This window comes from Oreochromis niloticus, linkage group LG23 (assembly GCF_001858045.2).
Source record: "Oreochromis niloticus isolate F11D_XX linkage group LG23, O_niloticus_UMD_NMBU, whole genome shotgun sequence".
In the NCBI taxonomy this organism is placed as follows: Eukaryota; Metazoa; Chordata; class Actinopteri; order Cichliformes; family Cichlidae; genus Oreochromis; species Oreochromis niloticus.
The window spans coordinates 13847380-13870738 of NC_031986.2; the positions used below are offsets into that span (position 1 = coordinate 13847380).

General features: G+C 38.3%; 1 protein-coding gene across 1 annotated transcript; it reads left to right on the forward strand.

Annotated features, from left to right (window-relative positions):
- Nucleotides 1–13394: 13394 nt before the first annotated feature.
- LOC100704473 (OX-2 membrane glycoprotein) lies at nt 13395–17272 on the forward strand. The gene is made up of 6 exons (XM_005463096.4): nt 13395–13657; nt 14032–14118; nt 14289–14537; nt 14746–15057; nt 16045–16132; nt 16231–17272. Exons 1-6 carry the CDS (start codon nt 13618–13620, stop codon nt 16280–16282), a joined length of 828 nt encoding a protein of 275 aa, XP_005463153.1. The 5' UTR covers nt 13395–13617; the 3' UTR covers nt 16283–17272.
- The last annotated feature ends 6087 nt before the right edge of the window (nt 17273–23359 follow it).

Below are 23359 nucleotides of genomic sequence, written 5' to 3' on the forward strand. Positions count from 1 at the left end.
GTGTCAGCTATCATGATAAGAGGATCAAACTTATCATCTTACTGGATATGACATGGTCTACATTTTCTCATGTTTAGGGAAACTGCACATAATTTTAAAATGATTTAGTCAATCCAAAATCACTCTTTCACAAATGAGTGCAGGGCTGGGTGCTTGATCTTACACATCTGTGGCAATGGAGCTGAAAACAACTCAGTTCAACTTTCAGCTATTAAGAGATTCGTACCAGTATTCATCTGTTGTTCATATAGTGTGTAATCTATGCTTTCTTAATGATTCATTAGGCAGAGCATATGCATTCATCATGTTAAAAATGAAACTGATTATTAGGCTGAGTTCACTCTACAGTTCAAAAATAGTTGTCACTTTTTTCAGTCACATACTTGCACAATCATCTTTTGATATTTTAATCCCTTAAACATGTTTTTATTCCCATAAACTGGAATAACCCTTGTACAGATCAGTCAGGGTCTTTCCTGTTCTATGAAAGCACTTGAAGCACTTAAGAGGAATTAAAATTTTCCCTCTTCACATTATTGTGTAAACAAAATGTCACGAGAGACATTTCATAAAAAAAAATTTATTGGACAACAAGCCTCCAGAGAATGATGGGAACTTGTAATCACATGAAAGCCAAACCAATCTGGCCTTCGTGTTGGATCCTGGTAGATTTTCACATGCTACACAGTAACGTGAAGAGAGAGAGTGAGTTCATGCTCATTTCACATGCTCATTCAAACCAGATTTTTAACATTTCCAGGAAATATATTTATGAACCCACATAGCAGACAGGTTTGGCCCAGATCTGGTATCAAGCCGGCACTGCTGGCTGACTTCTGGCATGATAAGACGTATGTCATCCAGATATGGGCCAGGCCTGGCATAGATGGGACTGTTTATGTGATGGCATGCCATATCTGGCCCGATTGTGGTTTGGTGTATGTGGCCCAGGCCCATAGAAAACAGGTCTGGCCCGGCTCCGGCATCAAGCTGGCACTTCTGACTGACCGGTGTCATGGCAGGGTGTATGTCAACCAGATGTGGGCCAGGTCTGGCAATGATGGCAATATTTATGTTCCTATTTTCCTGTTTTAGTTAGAAGACCCAAATGCCATGTTGCAATACTATACTGCGATGGTAGCCAATGTTTCAAATGCAGATTTGACAGGTTTGTGAGTGTACACTTTATCCAAAACCTAGTGAGGGTTTACTCGTCTTTTCCAGTGGGTGGCTGCAGCTCAGGCGGTAGAGCACGTCACCCACTGATCGGAAGGTTAGTGGGTCACTCCCTGGTTCTTCCAGTCTGCATGGCAAGAGTGAGAATGTGTGTGGCTGTAGTTAGGAAGCACTCAGTTTAGAGGAAGTATGTGTGATTGGGTGAATATGGCATTGCGGTATGTGGGCCATGGGTAAGCACATTATCTGGGCCATACCAATTTTGCTATGTGGGAATACACATTAGAACATAATTTCTTTTGAAATGCAAAAACAGATTAATTATTAGGGTACACCATCCAGTTGTCTGAAAACCTGTGAAGTTTTAATGTCAGGTTCATTCAGCTGTTTTATGGAATGTTTGCACATTTGGATCACCCAAAATATTAAATCAATAAAATCTGTAAATTCTCATTAAACGTTTTGCATTTTCTCTGAGTTCTGATCTTACATTTTCTATTACATTGATGTCGCCACTCCCTCCATTTGCTGATGGGTCTTCCATGATGGGTGCTCCTCCTGTTCCTCAGTTGCCTGTGGTATTCTTGGAGTAGCTCATCTCGGAGGACCATCTTTCTGATGTTTTTGTGGATGATCGTCTTCATTCTGGAGACTCCTTGTTGGATGTCTGTCTTTGTGATGTTATCTGGTTCTTGTTCTGATAGGTTGCTGTGGACTTGTTCTTATAGGTCCACCAGCCAAGTGGGACTGGTGTCATGTGATGTGTCTTTCTCCTAAATGCTCTTCCACTATTGCTCAGTCTCAGCTCTGGGTGGTCCTGTCTTATAGATGTTGTGCTCTTGCAGCTGAAAGCAAACCCTCGATGGGCCTTCGGGGAAGAGGCCATTTAATCTCTTGGCCTTTGCTTCTCTGGTCTATATTTTCAGCCCAGTGGCCAAAGCTGTCAACCATTGTTTAGCAGTTTCTAGACCCTCAGTTACAGACATCTTTTTTGTGTCTGTTATTCATCTAGGACCCATTTCTCATGACACACGTTCTGTATGTTAGTTAACTAATTAACATCCTTCCAAAACTTCCCTAATTTTGTTTTCCAGCCTTCTTCTCAATGTATCCCTTTCTATACATTTATTCTTGATTTCATACCTAAGTGCTTCTAATGATTAGTGTGACAGAAAATGCAGAATCCAATAGCTCATATATGAGCTTACTTGTTTTAGTGGTAGTGGTAATGAGGATGATCGGTGGTGCTGTTCTCTTTAAGCTTCAAGCATCTCCTCAGATGGTCCTTTGTGAGTGAGCTGGGGGACTTGTGACTGACATAGTAGCATTGCATGAATTCTATGTTCTCAGTCCTTGTACATGTATGTCTCATTCCAGTAGCCCAATACCTTGTCAAACTGGGCATTATCTAAACCTGTATGGCTTTTACTTTTCAAATCTAAAACTCTAAATTCATCGGGTGGACTCGCTGTGGCATTCCATCAGGAGAAGCAAGGCAAGCAGTGCTTGCCCACTGAAGTCTAAAAGTGGTCATCTATTAAAACCAAAGTGAAATTCATCAGTCTCTTAAATCCAGGTATGCAGAATTAGTTTGCAGCTATTTCCCTTTACTAAAATTGAAGACAGAAAATATCTTATAGGTAATAAGAATGTGAAAAAAGTAAAAATTATGAGCTGCACTAAGCACACTGGCTGGTACTCACAAAGACCATTATATCAGATGATAGCTTATGGCTTTACAGATTACCTGAATGATAATTTGGTCTCACTTAATCCAAAGGTTAAACCACATAGTGCTAATTAAAACTGTAGTTAAAGAGCTTGGACTGATATTTGAATGTTACTGTAAATGCTAAGAATGCATTGACTGTGTCGCAGTTAAGTCTGTTCCTTTTTGTTGTCATGCATTGCTGATTAGCATAAAAGGCCTAATATTTCACTTGAAGTCTGTGGTTACATTCAGCTGTTTTTTCTCTTTTTTTGAGCTGAACTTCACACATCAGTGTGTATGAAAATATGTCAGCTGACAGGTGGTGACGTTCATTGTGGGTGCATTATGTCAGACTCCACAGATGTGTGTGTCTATTTTTTTTTTTTAATTTCCCTCTTTTCTGGCTTTGAACAGCTATAGTGTTATCCAGAATATTACATAAAAATTAAACAACTCTGTCTTTAAATGTCTATGCAGACTGCCTGCTACATTACCTTTTGCCTTTAAGCCAGGTTTGCCTTGTGGCAGAGGCGTTTCAACCTTCAGTGAGCTCAGTGGGCAAAAGGTAACAATACCTTACTGTGGAAAACTTTCCTTTGCAGAAAGATTCGACCTCAAGTGCAAGGTATATACATAAATGGCATATAAACGGACAGGAAAATTAAACTTTTAAATAGTGAGAGCCATGATTTAATGGAAAAAATAGAAACTGCTAAGAAAAAAGGTTTTTCTGACCTTTTATTATTATGTTACATGCTGTATTCAGCTGGCTGCTGTTCTCAAACTGATAAGTTTCATTTGTGCATAAAGGTGAACACAATGAACCACACAAAGGAAGATAGAGAACTTGTGTTTAGCTGCTCCACCGCATGAAAACCAGCTCCAACCATAGCATAGAACATTTCAGATGGAGTAACCCTATCAGACCAACTACAGACTGTGACAGTAAAGAACAGTGACCACAAATTCAACACCAGCAGCAACATAACTCTCAAAGTATCTCCCGATTGGAGTGGACACATTGATTGTGCGCTGAAGCTTTGAAAAATGGGAGAGAGGAAGGAGATGATGCTTTTGTGTTTACCAGATGAGAAGGAGAAGAAAGGAGGAGGAAGAAGAGAGAGGTACGCATGAGTCATTTTATGGTATTGTGTTTATGTGTAACACTGCATCCCAGCATGTCAAACTGTTTCTGGTAAGTGAACATGCACAGATAGTTCCTCCTGCTCATGAAGTTTGCAGCTGAAATTCCAGGAGACTATTTCCAAATTATGTTTACCAACAGGAAGTTAAAGAGTAAAATAATGGGACAGAGTTTTAAATGGCAGCCAGCCGATGGTCCTTTAGTCAGTGATGCAAATAGGAAGTTCCTCTGGGTATCTGGTTCTATAGCGAGGTGTCAGCTTCCTTGAAAGCACCTAGCAGTGCATGAAGTTCAAATGCTCACTGACTCAAAGTGATGTCATTCAATCACCACAGTCTTACCAAAGGGTTACTTAGATATAAACTTTAATTTGATGTCCAATTTAACCCACAAAAGCACACTGCTGTCTTTTTCGTTGTGTTAATGACTTTCTTTTCCTGATTTTCCTTTCCCCCACCCCCCGACAAAACCCACTGCACAGTGCAGCACATAAAGTTTTATGACTACTGCATTTTAATTTTATGTTCGTCTTCCACAAAACAACCAGAGTCATTGAGCAGTCTTCAAAACACAGTACAATAAAAGTAACATCTTTTTTAAGTTTATATTGTTTACCCAGTTTTACATGTTTTTTTAACAAATGTCCTTCTGCACAGGTCAGGAGACATTGAGCCGTACGGCAACTTCATAAAGAAAGAAATTTTACTTTATTTAACCGAACGAAATAAAAAGACTCTAAACTGAATATTAATAATTCAAATATGTTAACAGAAAAAAAAAAACATTTCAGAAGGTTCTTGTAGGACTGCAATAGTGTCATCACCCTTTTTATAACAATGAGAAGATTAATTTGACATATTGTCCACAAGGGGGCGTTATTTCTCGTCAGTTTTTTACATGCAGTTTTATCAATGTAGAAGTAATGTATGTGACAAACATAGCACTCATCAGAATCAGCTGATTTAAAATTCATTCATATATTTTAAGTAAACTCATGCAGTCTATAAATCAGCTGAAATAGTTGAAAAAATATATTTTTTTTATCATCATTCATTTAGCATTTTGTAGTTTTTATGTAAATATTTTCTCAGAAACTGCAGTGATCATTAACTTTTATGTGTGTGTGTGTGTGTGTTTGCATTGTTTCCAATACAGAAGCGATAACTGTGAGTTCAGATTTTACATATAAGTAAAATAAAACAGTCAACAATAATTCGCCAATTTCACTTCCCTTTTCTTTATGCACTGCAAGTCTTTCATGTAATTCTGCTGTTATCGGATCAGTAAGTGCCAGTAAAAACAGACAAACTGAGCTGAGTCATCTCTGGACAAGCGTCACAGACTGGTACAAGGTTCAACAGTGTCAGCGGCCTTCTCTAAGTCAACATAAGTATATTATTACTCTGACTTTGATGCTCAGTTATTTAAAGCGTTGCTTTTTCATCCTGTTCTGCAGAGCTAGTGCATGCTGTGCAAATCATGAGAGATCAGGCTTTCACTCCCTCAAGTAAATCATTCAGGAAGCTCGGATGTCTTTACAGAAACACGAGTTGCAGTGTGGCAGCAAATAGATTAGAGATGAATGCATGAAATGACCATATCTGTCTTGACTCAGTTGTGAAGGTTTTCCTCAAGCAGGAAGGTTTTTTTTACTCCCTCAGGATGTGAATTCATCAGTCTGGAAATAGCTGACAAAGCACAGCCATGACCCCTTGAGTGCAGTGTCCTCTGCACATGCAGATATGAGATACTTGTAATGGAGTAGCATCATTTAAAAAGAAAAGGTCACTTTTGATTTTTGAGACATTTGAAAATGGAAAACAGTTTATAGAGAATGTGATATTAAGATTTCCCTGATGTCTTCAGGATGTACTGGAAATCACTTGAGAGTGATTAAAGTTAAAGTCGATTAAAGTTTGGAGGTGTTGAAAAACTGCATACATTTTCTTTAAATAGAGTCAGGAGAAATAATTGTTTCCCTGTGTTTCTTATTTTTTAACATGTGTTTGAAGGGTGAAGATGCCGTCCTGTCCCCTCAGTTATGTCTACTTCACTGGACCATTCATCTGTAAGTGCAGTTTTTAATGTAAGCATTAAAAACTGCACTTGCACTTTTGTAAGCAAGTTTGATTCCTCAAGAGTTTGATACCCAACTAAGAATTTCAACTTGGCTCGGCCTAGTTTTTATTACATTTATTCATTTTATTTTATTCAGTGGGGTAAAAATAACAACAACAACAAGAAAACGTCCATATGGTTTCCTGGTTCTGTCTTTTATCTCTCCTCTGACCGTGTGAATGCATGTATGGGTGTTACAGTGGTGGGTGTGGTTTCAGGGAGTATTACCTGTTCTCCATCTTCAGCCAGTGCAGCCCTTAAACCCAGCTCCCAGCCACCACTCCTTGCCAAGTTGTTTTTCTATGCATGCAGAGACTAGTTGGAAAGCCTGCTGAATAGTTACCTTTATACATGCTTTACCCACCCTCACTCTGCTTGCTTTTGCTATTTACTCACTCTGAAGCTTCCAGTACTGGAGCTCAGCCCTGATAAACGAGTTTTTCTCATGACTGTTTAGTACTCTACCTAAGTGCCACTCAGCCTGTGTACCTGCTTCGAGAAACACCTGAAAACACTGTTACCTGCAACAGTCATCTTGAGGTTTCATTTTTATTAAATGTGTTACACTTTTCAACTTTCACCCAAATTTGAGTCTTCAGGGTAACTTTGACACATCTGACCTTTTCAGACTCGGTCAGTGTGACGCTGAGGATCAGTTTATTATTCAAGATCTGAAGCGCTAGACTGCTTCTCAGTCATATGCATCTTGCATTAATAAGTCAGAGGAGGTTAAAAAATACTGTAAATTAGGGAAGTGGTCATAATTTGTCTTTTTGTGTGCAAGCATGTGTGATTTTTTTTTTTATCGCCTTGACTAGTTAAATATAGTTCCCTCTTCGGAAAAGGGCACATGCTAAAATTGAACTTCTCTCTCTCTTTTTTTTATTTTTATTTTTTACAACGTAGATCCTGTCATACGTTCTCAGTGACAGTGCACAGATGTTCATGATGGCATTTCCTGTATATTGCCCTGAGCTGGACTGATGCACCTAAATATAGGCTTGCTCTTGGTCAGACCCTCAGGCTGGGATTAGTTGTTTCTTCATGCACACTTTTTTACTGTTAAGTGAAACACATTTTTTTTTAAAGTTGACTTTTAGATCTTTTACATGCATATGCAACTTGTGATAGATCAGTCATTTATAGCTGCACTATTAAATGTGGATTACTTAGAATTTTGATGAAAAGTGGAAGTAGATCAGACTTGCTTATGAAACCAGAGTGTCTGCACGATAACAGTAATTTCTTTTCTTACACCTGAAGTGAGGATGTTTTAAATCCTTTGTTTTTCCCCTTGTCTGGCTTTCCCCTGCTGCTTTGGTTTAATATTCCCTTTCTAACCAACATAGAGGAACTGTGAGGTCAGGAATCTGAAAGCCGTTCCTTCTGTGCGGCGAGAGTTGCATAAACAGAAGACATTAACGATCATTAAAAGTGATTCTCTCAGCTCAATCAACGGAAACGTGTCAGCTATCCTGATTGGTGGAGCAAACTCAGCATCTTGCTGCACGTGACAACCTCTACGTTCTCTCGTGTTCATGCAAATTACCGTAACTTTAAAATTACTCAGTTGTCCAAAGGTCATTTATCAAACCTGTGAGGCTGGAAAGGTCATTTAGTAAGAAGCTCAACTTCTGCTTTCTACATAAATGAAAGTGAAAGTTAAAGGAAGCTTAAAGATGTCTACATAACCAAGAGAAACTGCTGCAACATGAAATGTATCAGTAGATTTATCTCTACTGAAGGCTTGTTGCAGTCATTATTTAACATAAACACCGGACGTCTTTACTGCTTCAAAGTGGGCGAAGTCAAATCAAACTGTTGCTTTGCAGCTGAGAGCCAGGGTGATGAGATAAGTCAGAAAACGACAGAAGAATCGTCTGCAAGTAAGATAAATAATACTGCTTCTAATGATAATCACACAGTTCCTGCCTGTGCTCCAACTGCTGTATTGCAGGAGTTTGGTATCAGAGGTACTTCCCTGTTTTCCTCCTACAATAAGTCCCTGATTTCAAAATCTCTGCATTTTATTCTGTGTCATAAATCAGAAGTATGAGTGTAATCTCATCTGTATAATCCTAATGACTCATAAAGCAGTCATGGAATAATTTCCTGTAATCTTCAGAATGAAACTGATAAATTATCTGGAGCTCACTCTGCAATACCAAGACATTTTTCAAATATGTTTGTTATCTATATGAGGGTATCTTGTGTTTGCAGTCCCTGCCGTACCTGGTATTCACCTACACTGGAGGAACCCCTGCCCTGTGAATAGCAGCCAGGTTCTTTCCTGTCATGTGACAATGTTTAAGAAACTTCCCTCTCTCCTCTATTGTTTTATAAACAAGATGTCAGAAGGAGACGTTGATAGTTTGTTTTATGGGTAATGTGCCATCAGAGGCTCATAGGAACATGGAAACAATCTGAAGTGCGTTTCTGCTGATGCATCACTGAAAAATGCAGCAAAGATCCATGCACAGAAGAATATAAGAGTCATTGTTTGAATTTGCAGTAAGAAGGAAGTCTGTTTAACATTTCCTTAAGATAAAACCACATCACAATAGTTTCAGGATTACACAAGTGCATTGTCCTCAGGGTGTGATTTACTGCACTGGTGGTAAATTGAGTAATACCAGGTAACACCAAATGTCATAAAAGACCTCATAAAAGTAAAGAAAACAGGAATGGGATATTTTTCTTTTTTTGAAGTGAAACGTGATTTATAAAGAAATACAACATTTGCAGCACAAACATGTTTTGCATAGTGCTGAGGCTGAAATTGAGCTCATTAAGACTTAACACAAGGCTGGAGTGAAGCATCCTTTGACGGAGTGCAAAAACTGTTTTTGCTGATTATTTTCTGTTTAGCAAAAATCCAGATATAAAATATGCTCCTAAGATCCTGTTTTATGCTTTTTCTTTTGTTCCACGGTACCTAACATACCTGCTGCCCCCTCATCTGGACAAACTTCCCCAGCACAGGTTTGGACGTCAATTGAAAGCAAATTTGTCAAAAAAACAAATGAATGTGATAATACTTACCATCAGCCTTCAGTAACACATAACAACAAAACTACAAATGGTTTGGGGACTTCTGCATTTGGGGTTTTCTTTTTTTCTTTTGACCATTTGAGATTACTGGAGTTATTGTAAACAGAGAAGAGAAAAGTAGTAAGCTGACAAATACATGACTACCTTACAGTAGTCACGTACGTGTGAGTCACTGCATTTTTAAGTGAAGTTAAAATATCCGAGGCTTGATTCAGCAAGAATTCGACGTAAAACGGCCATCCCACTAGAAACTCTTTTTTTAACCTTTATGTGTTTGCCAGTATGTTACTGACATCATTTCTGAGTGTGTCAGAGGAACTGGAATCCAAATGTGTGATGACGGCTTTAACTGTGGTACTCAAAACCTCAAGTCCTGTTTTTCTTTCTCACACACACGACTTCATGTTGAGTTTGCTCTTTGGTTTCATATCTTAGTGAGGGCATCTAATTGAAACAATGATTTCCCTAGCCTAGCCTAAACCTAACCATAACCTAATTGCCAACCTGTCACTAAAATCACACTTTGAGTCTTGAAAAGCTTCAAACTCACAGGGACAGGTGCTTTGTCCCCAGGGCTGTTGGTCCTCACAGGACAGGTACAGTAACATTAATATTTTTCGTCCACACAAACATATATGAACATTGTACACACACATATGCATACATATAGGACATGATTCTTTTTTTTTTGTACCTGTTGAGCTGGACCAGTGTCTGTTATAAAACTACTTACAGCCTTTTACAATCAAGCAGTTAAAGTTCTGGCAAAGATTTTTAAAATAACAAAATAATCTAACACATATTAAACTAGGTAAAATATTAACTCAGTGGAGGATTTCACTCTGATAGTCCAGGCTTATTGTGGCTTTAAATCTTTCCAAAAGGACGAGGGAGGCAGAGTCTTCAGCTATCAGGCTGGGTTGGGTTACGCTTTTACAAGACACCTGAGGTGAACCCTTGTAGAGCCTGTGATGTGTCAAAGGACGGCTAACAGAGAGATAATGTGGACAAGATTTTGTATTGTCAGGATATGCTATGTGGCTAACACAATGTTTGATATATGATCAATTCATATAACTGAAGTTATTAGCCAAGTTTATTTTGTGGAGTCCAGTACATACACAGTGAATCACAGATATCCTGCCAATTTAAGAGGAAAAGAAAAAGAATTTAGTTGTTCCAGTATGATCTGTGCAACACTGATAGAACTCTTTTTAACAGGACGGTTTGGAAACATCAGATAAGCCCAACCATCCCAAAGAGAGTATGACTGAGGGGACAGGTAGAGAATAGTCTTAACAGGGTTAACAGCACTCCATAGTGTGCATAAATGCCACTTGTTTTGCACAATATCCAACTGCTGACATCTGTTTATTTTATTTTATTTTATTTTATTTTATTTTATTTTATTTTATTTTATTTTATTTTATTTTATTTTATTTTATTTTATTTTATTTTATATGTATATGTACCTGAACATGTGATGTGACAATAGAAGTGATTTTATTTTATTTTAATTACATTATTTATGTCTAGTGTAAAAATATAACATGCAGACAATTGACATTTAGAATATATCTGCGTAATTTAGCCTGTCAAGACACATAGCATATGTTGTGCATCAGAAATCTGAATTGTACACTGTTGTGGATGTGGATGATGATGATGATGATGATGAAATCTGTGCATGAAATCCTTGGATCCATTGTCAGACCCTATACTGGTGTAGAGGGTCCTGGGTTCATCCTGGTATGCAGGAAGTTCCTGAAGGATGAAGGAATTGATACCACTGCTTGGTCCCCCTGCTCGCCTGACCTAAATCCAGTATACCACCTCTGGGACATTGTCTCTGTTCATCTCCCAGGACACCATCCATTGATGAATAACTCATGCTTTTGTCTAATTTTGTCTCCCATAGTTTGTTTTGTGCTGCTTGTTCTTGCTGTAGATGACTGTTCCTCTCTATGTTGCGGTTTTGTGCCCAATTTTTAATTTGTGTTTCTTTTTGTGATTCTTCTGTTAATGTGCTTTGAGTTGCTATGTTTTTTTCTTGCAGATACTCATGGTTGGTTTCTTTGCGTATATCCTCAGGCTATCCCAAGTTTTAGTTTTGCTATCTATTTTAATTCTCGGTTATAGTTTGCTTATATTCCCTGATTCCGTTTGTTCTGGCTCCCCCATGTTTCCTGTATCTTGCTATCTTTGTAAAATGTTATTTGTTTCCTGTTTTATTTTGATAGCATTTGTCTCACATGTTTAGTAATCAGTTGTATTTCCCCTAGTCTTTTTTCCATGATTGTTGATACCTGTGTGTTCTCCATAGGTGTATTCCTTTCCCCTAAGTGCTTAAAAGAAGCCTTATCTGTTTTGTTGGCGGATTAGTCATCTGTCTTGGTGTGTTGCCAGTAAATTTTTTGATCACATGACTCATCTGGATTCCACGGCTTTAGCTTCCTGTTGGAATATGTTATCTTCAAAACCTTTACTTAAATTTTCGTTTAAATCTGTGTGTGCTGAAGACTGCATTTTCGGATCCTCCTCCTCATTTCTTGACACCCTGATTCTGGTCGTTCTTCCTGTTAAATAGGAGCTCTGTCTTCCTACTCTCACCATATGCTTGCTCATAGAGGATCATCAGATTATTGAATTCAATTCAGTTCAATTCAGTTTTATTTATATAGCACCAAATCACAACAGTCGCCTCAAGGTGCTTAAGGAATTCTCTTCTCAAGGAGTTCTTTCTAATATTTCTGTATATCTTCTCAGTCATGGGAACTCTGTAGAACTCCAAAGTTCTACAGCAACTGGTGGAGAGTCACAGTTTATTAAACCCCCAGTGTGGGCTGACTTGAGGGTCATCAACCCCACTAGTCATCATATGACTCTTCAGATGAGCCAAGGTGTAAATGGTAAATGGCCTGTATTTGTATAGCGCTTTACAACGTCCATCTTTAGGGACAGCGGCATGGATGTCTGACCTGGCTGCTTTCTCTCCATGCCGAAGCATGTGATTAAATCCAAATCAAAAGAGGCTCATCAACTGTTTCCAGTTTATTTAAAAAACTTCTACGATACTGGGAAGTGATTTTAGGACTGAATTGTAGGTGGCTGATAGCTGGTGCCATAAGCCACCAAATCTTTTTAACAATGGTGTAGATGATGGTCTATACTCCTTTCTCGAGTAATGTGTCTTCTCTGCCCCAAATCTAAACATTAGCATCCTTAAAAGATGGTAAAGAGCATCTTTACCTTAAAATATAAAGCAGTTTGAAATGACTGTTGTTGTGAACTGGCGCCATCATTAGATATCAGTCATAAAATGTTAGTAAACCTCAATATTAACTGGGTAGAATTAGTTTTGCATGTCTTATGTTGGAGAAAGCTTTAAAAAAAATTGGGTTTTCAGTATCAGGATACACGTTTTTGCTTTTTCTGTGATTTCTTTTCCCAACATGATGACTGCCACCTGCCTTAGTCCTGCAGAAAGTACAGAAAGTACAAAATTCTCAGAGGCCCAAGATAAGGAAGAGTGAATGAAAAATATTGTGCCAAAGAGATATCCAAAAATATCCAAGGTGAGACTTGTCAAAGGTCAAACGTTGTTCTCTAGAGTCCTTTATGTTGATCATAGACATAGTCCCTTTATTGCACGATGATTTATAATTTGCCAGCTTCTGTTAACGATTTGTTTATTTTTAAATAAACATCCATAAACAGTGGAGTAGAAAGTCTTCCAGAAGGATTTCCAGCTTAGTTTAATAGTGACTTTTATAAACCCCTATGTGACGTGAGAACAAAGACAGGTCACGGAGCCTATCACAGCTGTCTTAGGGCATTAGGTAACCAGTCTTTTGTAGGGCTAACAGATAAAGACAGACAACCATATATTGCGATGGGCAATTTAGAATCGACAATTAACCTAACAGCACTAACTGCATGTCTTTGGGAGGAAGCCAGAGTACCCAGAGAGAAACAAGGGAAGAACATGAAAACTCCACACAGAAAGACCCTGGCTTGATTGTGGATTTGAACTCAACCGTGCCAATCAATGTGCCACCATGCTGCCTAAAAAAATATGATTATATTGGCAAATTAATGGGAAGAAATTGAATATCAAACAGAATGAATGCAATGCAAATGAGTCAATGAATGTACATTTATTTGCATTAATCAAGTATTTCTACATTTTTTTCATATCTTGCAAAAATATATCAAACCACCACTGCCTCATTTATGAGAAGCTTATAAGCTGAAATATAACCAGAAACCTATATCATGCGTTTGTCTTACCTCAAAGGGTTTCATGTGGGTCTATCAATCAGTCAGGGAATCCCCTGTTACAGTTTCACTTTGAGCAGCATAAATGGCCAGAACAGGGACAAAACGAAAGTGTTGACTACACAGCAGTGAAGCAAAGATGATGTTCCTCCTCCTGATTGTTTTTTGTTTATTCAAAGGTAAGTCTCTCTAAACGCAACTCATTTATATTCTTATTTGCTATTATTATATTAATCATAATAATATGATATACATTTTTACAACCCTGCTTTTTTATGGTTTTATGATCCAGATCATATTAATTTTACTTTTAATATGCAGAGGGAAATGTATTATTATGTATTATAGGATTTAAAGAGTTCTACCTGGATTTTAAAGTAAAAATGCGAAAACAAAAAAACAGTGCGAGTTGTAATTTGGTGAAATTTACACTTTATATAGGAGATTAACTGCCAGGTCTGTTCCTTTTCACTGTGCTGCATTGCTGAATAGCATAAAAGCTTTTTTTCTATCGAGTCTGCACTTACTTACATTCAGCTTCCATTATTTTCAGCCTCGACTTCACTCAGTCTACATGGAGACACAACAGCTGAGTACGGCGGTGATGCGCACTACAAGTGCGCGCTGTCAAATTCCACAGGTGCGCTTGTTTGTTTTTTAAATTATTATTTTTATGAATTCTATCATTCAGTTGTTGTCCTCGCCCAGATCCTAATCTCTGAGCTGCTGATGTTATCCAGAACATTAGTTAAATATTAACACACTCTATGCAGGGTGCTTACTGGATTACCTTTTGGCTTTTACCGGCAGGTGTGCTGCAGGTCACATGGCAAAGGTTCGTCAAGGGGACAGTGGAGAACATGGCAACATACAGCGAGCGATTTGGAACAGACGTAAACATCGCCTACCGTGGAAAAGTGCTCGTTACGAAAGAGTCTTTCAGCCCTTCGGCGATCAAACTGACGAATCTCACATGGGAGGATGAGAGCTGTTTAGTCTGCGCCTTTAACATCTTTCCTGGCGGCTCGAAAAGAAGTCAGATTTGCCTCAAAGTGCAAGGTAGATTGCTGCAAACCCATATGAACGAACATTATAAGTAACCTCTTAAATTGAGAGAGTCGTTGTGTTAAGAAAAAATAGAGCCAGTTTAAAAAAGAAAGAGAGAGAGAGAGAGAGATGAAAAATCCTGACCTTTATTGCTGTGTTACTTGTGACATTAAGCTGGCTGCAGTTCTCAAACTGATCAAACTTTCATTTGTCCGTAAAGGGATATCACAGGTGAACACAATGCACCATGCAAAGCAAGATGGAGAAGTTGTGTTTAGCTGCTCCGCCACAGGCAAACCAGCTCCCACCATAGCGTGGAACCTTTCAGATGGAGCCACAATCGCAGACCAACCACAGATCGTCACAGTAAAAAACAGCGACCACACTTTCAACACCAGCAGCAACATAACTGTGAAAGTACCTCCCGATTGGAGTGGACACGCGGCATGTGTGCTGAACCGTGGAAAAATTGGAGAGAGGGAAGAGAGGATCGCTTTCTCCTCTGCATCGGCGGACAAGGATGACAAGAGTGGTATGCACGAGTCATTTTATGTAACCGCATTTATGTATAACACTGCATCTTTGGCGTAATGCTTGGAAACCAAATATTCCTAATAAATGAACACGCGCTGGGAGTTCATTCTAATCATCTAATTCAAGCGTAGATGGAGTTTGCAGGGAAAAAGACTTCCATGAAACTATTACTAAATATCTAACTATCGGGAAGTGAAGAGTGAAATTATGAGACAGAGTTTTGAGTGACACCTTGGCTGTGGTCGTTTAGAAAATGATGCAGGTAGGAAGTCCCTGTGGTGATCTGGTCCCAGCTTCCTGGAACGTTCCCAGCAGAGTGCGCGCTGACTGAAAGTGATGTCACTCCTCCACCACAGCCTGACCAGAGTGTGATATTTGGATGCAAATCTTGATTAAACAGGTTTTGTGTTCAATTTGGTGCTAATCAAACTAAAACATAGACTACTGTTTGTGATTAAGAGCTAACAGGAAAATTCAGACTCACTAAACTGCGTCATTTTTGTTTGTTTGTTTGTTTGTTTTTGACCGCAACCAGCATCAGTGTTCCTTTTTTCACTTATCAGGAACGCAGGAATTCCCTGAAATTCCAAGTCATGTTCAGTTCATTTCCTTATGACTTGGGACAAACTGTGTGACAATGTAGCAGTCAAGGAGTGTCGCACTAGAAAAATAACAAACAAAAGTGACTAAGAGCAGTCTGAGTGAATGCTATGCTGTGAGTCGGCTGATGCTTTCAGTACTGCGATGACGCCAGTTTCGCTTCTGGCGAGTTAAAAAAAAAAAACCACGTCACGATACAGTGAGCGGTGCTGATGAGCTGTAGCTCTCTGGGGAGGTCATCTGACGGATGATGGACATTAGTTGTTTGGCTTTAACAGTAAATGTGTGACCGTGTAAATCCCCACCCCACCCCCTTTTCCTCTTTCAGAGAAGCGTCAGTCATTTTGTTTCTGGAACAAACTAACCAGGTGCTCTTTCTCTCCAGGGACAGAACCGTCTCCGTCAGCGATCGCACTGATCTGCATTACTATAATTGTTTGCTGTATAGCTGTTGCAGTGTATGTGATTAAAAGGTGAGGTTTTTTGTGCTGTTTTATAACATCTTAGGGAGTTACTTAACAGATGAGCCAGCTGATAAACTGTTTTCTTTGTATTTTCTCTTTCTTTCTAGGAGGTCTAGGAAGCACAACCAGCGCGAAGGATCAGGTTGCATGCATGCATAACCAATGTTAGACTTTCTAGCTGCCCCTTATGCGATGCAAGCATTAAAAACACCTTTCCTTTGCATATGAACTGTGAATTAAGGTCAAGCATTGGCAGGTAGCTTCAAACTTTCACATCTGTGGACCTGTCCATTGACATTTCTTGTGAACTGCGCTACTTAGCACTTTAATGTCATGGAGCTTTGAGCAAAACATGTTTCATCCGACTCTGAATGTAAAAGAATTAAAATACATCATGGAGAAGAAGCGGTGCAAAGTCACAAGGATCTGATAGGAATATAGCTTTTCGGGATTGCATGCAGAACCTTTAAGAAGTAAACCGGAGTGTTTTTCAACAAAAGCAGATAGGGTGTGTGTGTGTGTGTGTGTGTGTGTGTGTGGTCACTGGAAGTAAGGAAATACCCTGCAGGCGGTGACGATATTACACTGGGGCTGTACTGCTATCTAGTGGTCCTATCAAGGAATACAGGGAAGGACATGCAGACGGATGCAGGGTCCACATACTGTAGCTCATATGAGGCAACTCAAGGAAACGTTCCTAGCAAATTTGAACAAATACCTCAACAAAATAATTTCTCTGTTTAAATGTTATTCACTGCTTCCATGTAGTAAATGTGTACTTTCAGTTTGGCACTTTTCTGGCAGTTTGCACTTCAGTGTTTGTACTATTATTAAATATTATTCTAAGTGGTAGAGTGCAGTCAGTATGCAAATGTGCTGGCATATAGCTTAAATACATTTAATTTACATTTAAGCTACATGCCAGCTTTAGCTGTGGTAAAATGAATGTGAGTTAGTCCCAGTCTTTCCCTTGTGTTATTAACCTGTGGTGTGGTTATCTTAAATGTTTGCACTGATATATCTTTAATAATTTATTTTCAAATATTATTTATTGTTGAACTAATTAAATGTGTCTAAACTGTGTGTCTGATTTCATTTGTACAATATTTTTTTCATTTTTTGATGTGATGATAAAATGTCAAGACCTTGTTTTTTCTTTTTTAAAATTTTGCTTGAAAGGGCTCGGGCTGAAAATATACTGTAATTTATGGCATACAGCCTCCTTGGTATCCTTGTGATAAACCTACAATTTGCAAACCAAAACAAGGATTTTTCTTTTTCTGTATTTACCTGTCATAAAGACTTTCAGTCCAGGTTACACATAATTTGTTGAAACACATACAGATCTAGAAAGGAAACAATGTTTGTGTTAACATCATTAACACAAAAACTGATCATTATGATTAGGAGAAGTAATTGTAGTAGCAGTAGTAATAATGGTGGCAGAATCCTCCCTTAGTTATGCTGCAATAGCTCTAGGCTGCTGGGGGCTTCCCATGATGCACTGAGTGTTTCTTCTTTTTCCCTCTTTATGTGTTTATGCACCTCTCTGCATTTAATCATTAGTCTAATCATCAATCTCTGGCTCACTTGCACAGTGTGTCTTTTGTCCTGTCTCCCTCATCTCACTCCCAACCGGTCACAGCAGGTGGCTGTCCCTCCCTGAGCCTGGTTCTCTCGGTAGTTCCTGTTAAAAGGGAGTTTTTCTTTCTGACTGTTGCCAAGTACTTTGTTATAGGGGTAATATGAATGTTGGGTTTTTTCTTTACACTGAGTTGAGTAATAGTAAAAGTATTTAGCCAATCATATAGTACTTTGAGTGGACTATACCACTGCAATGGAAGGGGAAAACCAGGCTGACACATATTTTAAACTGGGAATAAGACTGTGCTTGTTAAATACTAGCCATTGTTTATTATATAATAATATTCACATGCTTTTTTATCTTAGGGTTTTTACTTAGTTGTTAGTTTATGTGTTTCCATGGCTGACCTGATGAACAGTTTACCTGAAACTGAGTTCAGTACAATTTGAATTTTTGACGGCACAGTATGAATCTATGATGCTACATCATGGAGTTACACATTATGTTAAATCTGTTTTTATATTTTGGAGTCCTTGACAAAGATAAGAAGTTGTATCTTGATAAAACAAATGTGTATATGACAATATGGGAGTTAGGCATTTTAGTTATAGATGGGAAAGTTTTAATTTTTTATTGATGATCATTATGGTGAGCTGGCATGTTAGAGAGTTTAATGGTGCAACCACGTACAGTATAAACATATATTTTCTCACCTCTTAGCAGAGGTGTGGTGTAATTTGTTTAAATAGGCCTCACGCAAGGAATAGGCTGCATTAGCAGGTTTGAGTTGTTCATTTCTAATGCCATGTAACCATAGTAGTAAACTTGAATGTACTACTCAGATGGTGGTGATCTATCAATAATGCGCTAATGTAATAACAGCAAGTTCATTGTGGGAATAAATGCATTCTACCAAGAGTAGCGAAAATTAGCAGATCAAAAACAAGCAAAGCCAATGTTAGAAGACCAGAAGAGAAGGACAGAAATACTACAGTGAAGGTGCAACTTTTACACATGCGTTTTCTCTCCAGAAATGAGACATATTAATGAGAGGAAGCAGTTTTGTTGAGCACCAGAAATATGAGGGGTACATATTGAGATGACAGGACTGACTACAACAACGCTACCACCTGACACAAGTCTTGTGTCTGTCTCAAGGCAGCATCTGACCTCTGTTTGAGCTCTCTCCCTCATGTGCACCATCACTACACTGTTAGCCTTTGCAGTAATTTCCATAGCTTAGTACTGCAAAATCAACAGTAAAAAACTCTAAAGGATGTTAGCAGTTTAGTACTGTAATTTGCATGTAATTGTGGGAAAATTCCATGAGATTACATTATTTTTACGGTAACTCACCGTACTCATGGAAACAGCTGTAAAATACAGCAAATGTAACAACTGGTGATGTTACTGAGATTATACTATTACACCATCCGGATTTCTGTTGTTTTCTACTGTAGATCTAAAAGTAATTACTTAAATCCTCATTCAGAGTGTATTACCATAAAATGTGATTCACTGTGAAAGTAGTATAACATATAAACTACAGCATAATTTTTAACTTAAGGAGTAAGTTGCAGCCACACTAAAATTTAATTCCTTGAACTGAATGGAACCTCATATATTAATAAATGTATTTGTTAAGTCAAACAATGTGAAACATTAGTAATACTATTAATTAATAGTATACTTGTAAGGTTAGTATTGTGATAGAGTCGCGTATATTTTAATTATACTCTTGTAGACATTATGACATTATGCTAGTACAATAATGGTGAACAAAAAGTACATCTAAAAGTTAATTTCAAGAATACTGTTATGTACTAAAACGGGGGCCAATATAGTCCCAAGAAGCATTATTAGTATACGTACTAGGTAAGGTATACTTGGGAAATATAATTGAAGTATACTTATTTTTTGTATGGCCAGCAACAAATACTAATGGCTACATTTAGAGTAATGTTTAAAAATGACTTAATTTAGCAGGGTGTTCCTTTTTTCTCTTCTTATTCTTTCTGGACCTTCATTTGTTTTGTATAAGGTGGTACTTTTTAAGACATCTCTGCCTAACTACAGTGAACTAACCTAATAATATGCTCTGCACATTATCACAGTTTAGCGCGTTGGGTTGTGTTTTTAAATCAATTGTTACGTTTTCAAAGCTTTTTAATGCGACAGGTGCGATAGCCGACACCACACCTTCACCTGACGTACAACGTGACGTATGACGCACACGTCGGGTATTCACTTTCAAAACAACAATGGGGATAGAAAATATTGCTCGAGTGGTTAATGCTCCTTTCGCTGGTTGCCAACCACCATTAAATAACAACAAGAAGAAAATATTGATCTGCTTCTCTTAGTTTTGCACGTTTAAGCCGCAATTCACACTCAAACAAAGCTGCAAAGCAGGAGAACAACATGACCATCAACTATTCTGTGCCACAGATCCAGTTCGCTGCAGCACAGAGTGATGATGAGACCGTTAACATGTGCAACTTAGAAGTAGTCAGAGGTAACTGGATGTTCAATCGGGTAAAATGCAAGGTTGATTGGATTATATCTGAAGATCGTATGCTATTCGTGATAACTCTGCTAGACTCCAAATTGCTCGTCCATGCGGGAGTATCCCAAAATTAAATGAAACCACTTAACACCTTTTCCCTAAAACGGACTGACATGGGACACATTAAAGTTGGATCGGAACCAGCTAATCAGTCTGAAGGTAAGTGTTTTTTCACTTATTCGAGAGAAGTCCGAAATGCGTTCTTATTACTGTTTGTTTTGACTTTTAAGCTACCCTACCAGGATATTTTCATTCAAATGCTAAGACAAAATGTCAATAGCTATGAATGTGGAGACTCAAAAGACTAGTTAGGTAATAGTTGCCGATGGATTTATGAGACTTGATAGAAACTTGGACGTTTGCAACAGGTGAATCGGTGAACTACCGAGGTTGCGCCCAAATGCTTAAAGCTGTTAGCTGGTCAGTGTTTTCAGGTGTGCTTGTACTACCTGTACGGTGCGGAGTGCTGACTAAGTCATGTTAAACCCATTAAAGCGTCGAGCTCAAATATCTTTTCGTTTTTGTGCACTGCTCTCTTGTCGGCACACATTTTCTGTTTATTGAAGCCTTTTGTGAATAATTTTGATCATGTAAAAACTGGGAATTGGTCCCTATTGACAATACTCTTATTTTTTGCATTGCATATGTCATTCAGGAAAGGTAATTGGTCACTGAACTTTTTGCAACTGTGTATTTCTAAATTTTGTGGCTTCAGTGCACGCAAATTTATATTGTTCAGTTTGCATGTTAAAAGCCTGCCAAGCACCCCAAGGCTGATTATGCTTGGTAAGAAGTCATTTATGAAATAGAGCTGATTAGACCATATTAAAATTTCTGTTTGGCACAGGAGCTTTTCGTGGACACAGGTATCCAGTCTCTGTTTTGTTAGCTCAAATCTCTGTAATTTCCTTTATAAACCAAGGTTGTTGGACATGTGTCTCAGTGAATCCAGCAAAGTAACAATATCAAATTTCACATTACATATTACTGATCAACATAGTAATCTAGCTACACCAACAGCAAAAATACTGAAGTCAATACTGTAAAGTTTAACAGCAGAACAAACTATAAACTCCAAAATAACCATACAGTTGATTCATCTCCGGTAATTTAACTGGGCTGACTCTTTGTTAGGTGTGTTTAATGGGCAGAATAATTCCCAATTATGTACAATTATAATATGTTAAAACGGACTTATGTACATAAGGCCATTAATAATTAACTGTACATAGCTATTTGCTTTATGACTATCTAGACAGTGTGAAGAAGTGAAGTATTGAAATTATTTTATGTTGCATAATGACAACATGTTGCCCCTATACATTTAAGGACAAAGTTCAATGACCGTCACCTGCTGGATGGTGAGTGCAGAGGGGCGTGTAATTGTTGAGCTGGACAAAGAGAACATCTTTGCTGATGCAATGTCAGTCTTCTTTGGTTCATTCTATGTATTGAACCTGGAATACCAGGAGTCAGCGTGTGCAAGGTTTTTTGTAAGGATAAACCCTGAAGAGGGAACAAAATGTACCTCCAAGGTTGGGACAAGCAGAAAGACTGGGACCACTGTGAAGCGAAAGGTTGTTCACATTAACCCTCATGTCACAACTTTCCTCCAGTGGCTTACTGAATTTGAGTGGAGAACTTCAAATTAGGTAACTGTTTTTTGCCATTTTTAGTGAATTTCTTGTATAATTTAAGTGACCAATGTGTTGTTACCTGTGTCTCCACAGATGATCCATGGCCCATGCTTTCTGGACATTTACACAAGATGAGCAACAATGAAGACAAGCTCTCTTGCCATCTTGCAAGACGCTGTCTCTGTCCAACAGGTTTTTTGAGTGCAACAGTGTTGATTTTTTTTTCCTTCTTTTACCCGTTTGTTAAAAATTATTGCAGCTACTTACACTTTAATTGTCACATGTATTGGCTCACCCTACAAATCAATGAACTCAGTCCACAAAGCAAGATCAGGGTTCAGTGCAGGTCAGTCAAGTTCCTTCACACCACACACGCTCATCCATGTCCTTGTGGACCCTGCTTTGTGCATTGATTTGGTGGTGTGAGCCAGTATTTTGGACAAAGTGTATATAAAGGCAGAAGTGTGGGGCTTGATATTATATTCATTACAATTCAGTTTATTTGTATGGTGCCAACAAAATGAATGCCAAGGCACTTCACATTGTAGGTTTAAGACCCTACAAAATATAACTAAGAAAACCCAACACTTGAGCATATGTTGTCTGCCATGATATGGATATGACATAATATCGTTATTGTTTGTACAACCATCTGAGAAAATAATGGATTACATGGTTTAGTAAAAACAAGTGCTTCCTCAATCAAAATATGTTTTCAGTTCTTTTCAGTTTTTGATTTTGGAAATGTGTATTTCTGCAGAGGAAAATCAGAACTGAAATAAAAAGTGGTGTAAAGCACATGAATTATATTTTGTGTGTGTGTGTCTATCTATCCATCCATCCATCCATCCAGTTTTTTTGGAACCCTCCAGTCTCTTACAGTATGTTACTGTTAACTGAAATTACGGTAAATTACGACCTGTTAAACAGTAAATGACCGCCTGTTGGGAACGGTATCCTCTAGCAGAGATGAATATTTTTGGTACTGATGATGCGTGATAACGGTAAGTTACTGGTTAATATATTGCAGTTTATTACCTTGCAGCGGGCTTACAGTGACATACCGTGAATAAACGGTAGTATACCAATTTCTTAATCACAGTATGATGTTACTTTGTTGACGTAATTTACGACATAATGACATAACGGTATCTCACTGGCGACAGTGACGCCAGTGAGATACTGTTAAGTATTTCACTATAAGCAAAGTCATGTCCAAGTGACGAGATGACGTCAGAGAGGTGCGTGCCTGCGTGCACGAGATTGTTATCGTTTTCTCTTGTGAGCATGCGCAATAAACGGTTAGTGTGGTTCCCAGGCCAAAATGGAAGATGGCTATCGTTATTTTCTCTCCGTGAATATTAAGCCACTAAAGAGTGCAAGCTAGCCACTTTGGAGAAGGTTTACACGCAAGACTGCTGTAGTAATGTCTACCGCTACAGGTTATG

Coding starts and splice junctions, on each gene's coding strand:
- LOC100704473 (XM_005463096.4), top strand. CDS start 13,618: ATGATGTTCCTCCTCCTGATTGTTTTTTGTTTATTCAAAG. Junction 14,119..14,288: donor CGCGCTGTCAAATTCCACAG/GTGCGCTTGTTT, acceptor TTTTACCGGCAG/GTGTGCTGCAGGTCACATGG. Junction 15,058..16,044: donor GGACAAGGATGACAAGAGTG/GTATGCACGAGT, acceptor CTTTCTCTCCAG/GGACAGAACCGTCTCCGTCA.